Source organism: Oncorhynchus gorbuscha, linkage group LG05, assembly GCF_021184085.1.
Source record: "Oncorhynchus gorbuscha isolate QuinsamMale2020 ecotype Even-year linkage group LG05, OgorEven_v1.0, whole genome shotgun sequence".
In the NCBI taxonomy this organism is placed as follows: domain Eukaryota; kingdom Metazoa; phylum Chordata; class Actinopteri; order Salmoniformes; family Salmonidae; genus Oncorhynchus; species Oncorhynchus gorbuscha.
Window position 1 is genome coordinate 41,274,345 of NC_060177.1, and position 6,000 is coordinate 41,280,344.

A 6,000-nucleotide genomic window follows, 5' to 3' on the forward strand; every position below is an offset into this window, starting at 1 on the left:
GAGTCTCTACATTACCATTAAGCAATTATTTTAAGGCTTAGTTACACCCTAATGCAATGGTCTGAAACTCCTGGTTTACAGGCCACATCAGTCCTGCAAGTCACATTTTGGTAGCATGTGTAATTCATATTGGAATCCAGCCAGAGTGAAGATATCCAACAATTGGAAATATAATCACATTTATTGAGACTGCTGGGTCAGGAAAGATTTATTATTGAGACTGCCTAGGCCTAAACCATATACAGCGCCTTCAGAAAGTATTCACACTACTTGTATTTTTCCACATTTTGTTGAGTTAGAGACAGAATTTGAAATTGATTAAATATAGATTTTTTTTTCTTCATTGGCCTACACCTAATACCCCATAATATCAAAGTGGAATTGTGTTTTTCAAAATGTTTACAAATTAATAAAAAATGAAAAGCTGAAATGTCTCGAGTCAATAATTATTCAACCCCCTTATGGCAAGACTAAATAAGTACAGGAGAAAAAATGTGCTTAACAATTCACATAAGTTGCATTGACTCACTCTCTGTACAATAGCTTTAATATTGTTTTTTTATGACCATCTCATCTCTTTAATAGTTACTCCACAACACTAACCTAATTGACAGTGTGAAAATAAGAAAGCGAGTATAGAATGAAAATATTCCAAAGCATGCATTCTGATTGCAACAAGGCACTAAAGTAATACTGTAAAAAAATGTGGCAAAGTAATTAACCTTTTGTTCTGAATACAAAATGTTATGTTTGGGGCAAATCCAATACATTACTGAGAACTACTCTGGATATTTTCAAGGGTAGTGGTGGCTGCATCATCACCAGAGATGTTCGATCGGGTTTAAGTCTGGGCTCTCGCTGAGCCACTCAAGGACATTCAGAGACTTGTACCGAAGCCACTACTGCGTTGTCTTGGCTGCGTGCTTCGGGTCATTGTCCTGTTGGAAGGTGAACCTTCGCCCCAGTCTGAGGTCTTGAGCAGGTTTTCTTCAAGGATCTCTCTGTACTTTGCTCCATTCATCTTTCCCTTGAGCTTGACTATTCTCCCAGTTCATGCTGCTGAAAAACATCCCGACAGCATGGTGCTGCCACCACCACGTTTCACCGTAGGGATGGTGCCAGGTTTCCTCCAGATGTGACTCTTGGCATTCAGGCCAAAGAGTTCAATCTTGGTTTCATCAGACCAGAGAGTCTTGTTTCTCATGGTCTGAGAGTCTTCAGGTAACTTTTGTCAAACTCCCGGCTGTTATGTGCCTTTTACTGAGGAGTGTCTTACATCTGGCCAATCTACCATAAAGGCCTGATAGGTTGAGTGCCGCAGAGATGGTTGTCCTTCTGAAAAGTTCCCCCATCAACACAGAGGAACTCTGGAGCTCCGTCAGAGTGACCATTGGGTTCTTGGTCACCTCCCTCACCGAGGCCCTTTTCCCCCCGATTGTTCAGTTCAGCCGGGAGGCCAACTCTAAGAAGTCTTGGTGGTTCCAAACTTCTTCCATTTAAGAATGGAGGGCACTGTGTTCTTGGGGACCTTCAATGCTGCAAAATGTTTTAGTAGCCTTCCCCAGATCTGTGCCTTGACACAATCCTGTCTCTGAGCTCTACAGACAATTCCTTTGACCTCATGGTATGGTTTTTGCTATGACATGCACTGTCAACTGTGGGACCTTTTACAGACAGTTGTGTGCCTTTCTAAATCATGTCCAATCAAATTAATTTACCACAGGTAGAAACATCAAGGATGATCAATGGAAACAGGATACACCGGAGCTCAATTTCGAGTCTCATAGCAATGGTCTGAATACTTATGTAAATAAGGTATATCAGTCTTCTATTTTTTGTATAAATTTGGTAACATTTCTAAAAACCTGTTTTTGAATTGGGGTATTGTGTGTAGATTGTTTTATTTAATCAATTTTAGAATAAGGCTGTAATGCAACAAATATGGAAAAACTCAAGGGGTCTGAATACTTTAGGAAGACACTGTATGTCACCTTCTGTCATAAACATGTTTTCCCATCTCAAGAGGTTAAAAGGGGACAATTAAAGTGAAAGGGTTGATGACTTATTCTTTAAATCAGCCATAAGTCCTCTTGTGACAGGATGAATGGAAGCTTGTTGTGTGGAACATGAAAAGCTAATTGAATGCAAGCTTAACAAAATACCAAAATTGAACTTGTTATCCATTTCTAGCCTATCTATGGGTAACAGGGTTGGCGTGTAATGCTTGACGCGCTCAGTTTTCCACCACAATAACACCAGAAAATAGCCAGAGTAGAACCAGCTCACCTGCTTTTATGATTTGACGACAGATGTTCAATGTTTATTTTGAAAATAATTGTATAGATTTACCAAATTATAAACCAGATGTCAGTTCTCATTACAGGCTTGCCCTTTTTCCCTGAGAGACAAATGTAAATGAATCACTAATCAACTAAATGGGCTAGCTAACTAGTCCATTACAATGATGGTGAAAATGTAGGGTTAATTGAGTTCAAATCTTCCTAGAAATTAGACACAAATATGGGACATGCCAGAATTGGAATGTAAAGAGAAAAGGAATATGCCTAGCTAACTTATTGGAATGAAAACACACTTCTATTCAAAGTATTTTTATCAAAATATACACACACAACGTCTAAAGGACATAAAAGGCACTCTCGTGATTAGGGGAGAACACTGATGGGGAAGACCATTGAATACTCAAATCCAGGGCAAGGTTTGTTGTGTGGTTAAGGATTGATGGCCTACTCAACGAGCAGCACACAATACCGTGGGTAGTTGCAATAATAGGCTAAATAAGTGGACACTTATGATGACCTATCATGACATGTGATGACTTTACACTTGCAGGGCTAAGGCCGAGTGAGGAAGGAAGGTATCCTTCCCTGGGGTTTTCACTTATTCCACAACTGCACTTATTCCACAACTGTACGAGAGCACACAGGCTTCAGTGCGGGAAAGAGTCCAAAAAGCTACTGCAGTTTGCCTAACCACTGACTGCTGGACATCAAGGGTAACTTCTTCTTATATGTCAGTTACATGTCACTTCATTGAAGATTTTTCGATGTCTAGCTGTCTTCTGGACTGCTTTGAGTTCAGTGACAGACACCTCAGAGAACTTGGCAGAGGAACTATTGAGAGTGGCCAGACAATGGCAAGTAGGTTGAAAAGTGGTCTGTTGTGTTAGCGACAATGCAGCTAACATAACCAAAGCCATGAAAATGTTCAACTGGACCCATCATCCATGTCTTGCCCACACAATCAACCTGATTGTAAGAGATGGTCTGAAGGTGATGAAGCCCACTGTGGACAAAGTGAAAGCAGCTGTGGAATACTTCCACAGCACAGTAGGTGCTGAAAAGCTCAAGTCTACACAACTTCACATGGGGGTGCCTGCGCTGAGGACTAAACAAGACTGCACTACGAGGTGGAATTCAACATTTTATATGTTGAAGCTGTTTCTTGAGTCAAAGGATGCCATCATATCTACCCTGGCCATTGTCAATGCACCTGTTGATGCTCTGACCCAAGAGGAATGGGAGGTGGTGGAGGAGGTGTTGCAGAGTCCTGGAACCCTTTGAGCAGGTCACTGTGGAGATCAGTGGAGAGTAGTAAGCAGTTATTACTACATCATTATTTAATCCAGTATTATATATGTATATGATCAGTAGATGAGAATGAAGTATCAGTAGACAAAACATGAACTTGAACTAATAAGTTACTGTCCTCTCTTTTCAGCTATGTGACAGCCTCAAAAATGATACTCCTGTGTAAGGGTCTGCAGCAAATCACAGCCAGCCACCAGAGAAGCAGATGTAAGCACAGGACATGTGACAGAGTTGACGGACACCCTACGTTCAATGGACAGAAAGTTCCACAGAATGGAATATAATCACATGCTATCAGAAACTGCTGCACTTCACCACAGGTTTAAGAAGTTAGCCTTCAGTGAAACCAGAGTGATTGATGAGGCTCTTCAAAGAATAACCTCAGCAGCAGGGAGGGACAGCCCCAGCAGTCAGCTGGCTCAGGCACTAGGGCAACAGGAAGAAGAGGGAGCAGATAGAGCAGAAGCACCAGCAGTAGTGCCACAAATGTCTGCTGTTTGGATGCTGTTTGACGAGAGAGCAACTGGGGATGCAGCACGAAGGAATCCCTCAGCAGATGCCATAATGGAGGTCTGATCCTATTTGGAGGAGCCCCTCCTCCAAAGATCTGCAAATCCTCTGAGCTGGTGGAAGAACAAGGCCTCTGTCTTCTCACGGCTTACTAGTCATGAAAGGGAGACTGCAGTGTCCACATCCATTCCCTCTGAGAGGACAAATAATTACTGAGAGAATAAACTGCAACATCCCCTCGAAAGTGAGGCAGCTTGTAAAATCTCTCATAAAAGCAAAATATGGTCAGCATTGCTGTGTGCTGCTGGTTATAACATGGCAATAAAGAAGAGAGAGAAAAGAGGGACCAGTTTAATGTTTTAAGTGGGATGCTAAAGTTTTGCACATTGTTATATATTTTTCTTTGATATGGTGCAATATTCTATTATGCTGTTCAGATTGTAATTGCTTTGAATGGTTGGATTTTTAAGCATTTTTTTTTTAAACATTAAAGTTATACTTTAAATGCAAAGGTTTAATAGCATTCTTTTTCATAACAAACCAATGCATTTTTAAATACATTGTGGTTAAAGTAGAGTATGATTTCATTTAATATTTTAATGAGAATTGTTTCAACACCAATCATAGTCAACTTATCGCAAACTTTGACTTGAAAAAATACAAAACCATTTTTTTTAAAGAGCCGTTTGGGAGCCAAAAGAGCCGAGTTTTGGTGAGCTGAGTTGAACACTGAAAAGAGCCGGAATGCCCATCCCAACACCCTGTCCCCTCAAATTAAGTGAACACTTCTGATGACGTTTCATGATATCTGGCGAGTATACACACTCCTGTTCCCACATATACTTCCTGTATTGATTGGTGTTAATATTTTTAAAATAAAGATAAACACTTGCAGGGCACGGGGCGAGGAATGATTTTTAAATGGACCACCCTTGGCCGGAAATTCGTCACTTGTTCATCCCACGATGATTGTGTTTTCAGCCACCGGTAGCTTGTAGTTTCTTTATTTGAGCTACAGTCAATTATGAGTGCATGTCTACTTATATTAAATATATAATTATTAACATACGCCTACTGTATGATAGCTAGCAAATCGATTAGCTAACTAACTATAACGTTAGCCTGCCTTTATCCATGTTAGTCGAAGTTGAGCAGAAACAGGCAATTCTGACTGACTGATAAACCTGTTTGCTAGCTAAGTAGCTGGCTTGGCTAAGTAACCATGTGAATACCGCAGAGGGATAAAGCAAGCTGCCTATGCATAGTCAATTACTGTTAAACTCAACTCCACGATGTAACGTGTTACTTCACAAATTAGCCTATGCTGTGACCCAAATTAACCTTGCACAAAATAAGATGCACTTACCGAGGCCGGTTTCTTTGTGGGTTTTACGCGGGCAAAGATCTGGATGCTCTGTTTTACCATTTTCTCTTCAACTGGGATCTGGGAATCATATGTTTTCATGCAAACGCATTCACATTTAGATAACGTCTGGGTAAACAAACTTTTATGATGACTGCTTCACTGCTCCACATTTGTTGTCGCGGTAGTTGCCAGGTGAGGAGTCACGTGATGTCGAGGGGGCAATACACAGGGAATGTGATTGGCCATATGTATCTTCTTCAATCGGGTTTAACGGCGGATGGTATCAAGCGTTAATGGTGCATTACCGCCTCCAGCTGGACGGGGTATTACATGTGAAAATAAAAACCATTGTATTGGGGAAAACGACATCATACGAAATTAGACAAATCAACTAACAAAAAACATCCCACATCTTCAATACAGTCCATTCCAAAATAGATCCCTATACAGCCTCAGGCTCCTGTGATGGCAGAACATTCGACTGAAATCACGAAGACGCCAAAAATGTTCAGCTGC

At 40.9% G+C, this 6,000-nt stretch overlaps 1 protein-coding gene across 1 annotated transcript in view; it reads right to left on the bottom strand.

Annotated features, from left to right (window-relative positions):
• The window catches only part of kif6 (kinesin family member 6), a 292,827-nt gene extending 287,161 nt beyond the window's left edge, over positions 1-5,666 (bottom strand). The window contains exon 1 of the mRNA XM_046349915.1: positions 5,485-5,666. Within this exon, the coding sequence (XP_046205871.1) occupies positions 5,485-5,583 (99 nt within the window). The 5' untranslated portion in view covers positions 5,584-5,666. The remainder of the gene's footprint in view (positions 1-5,484) is intronic.
• Between the last annotated feature and the right edge of the window lie 334 nt (positions 5,667-6,000).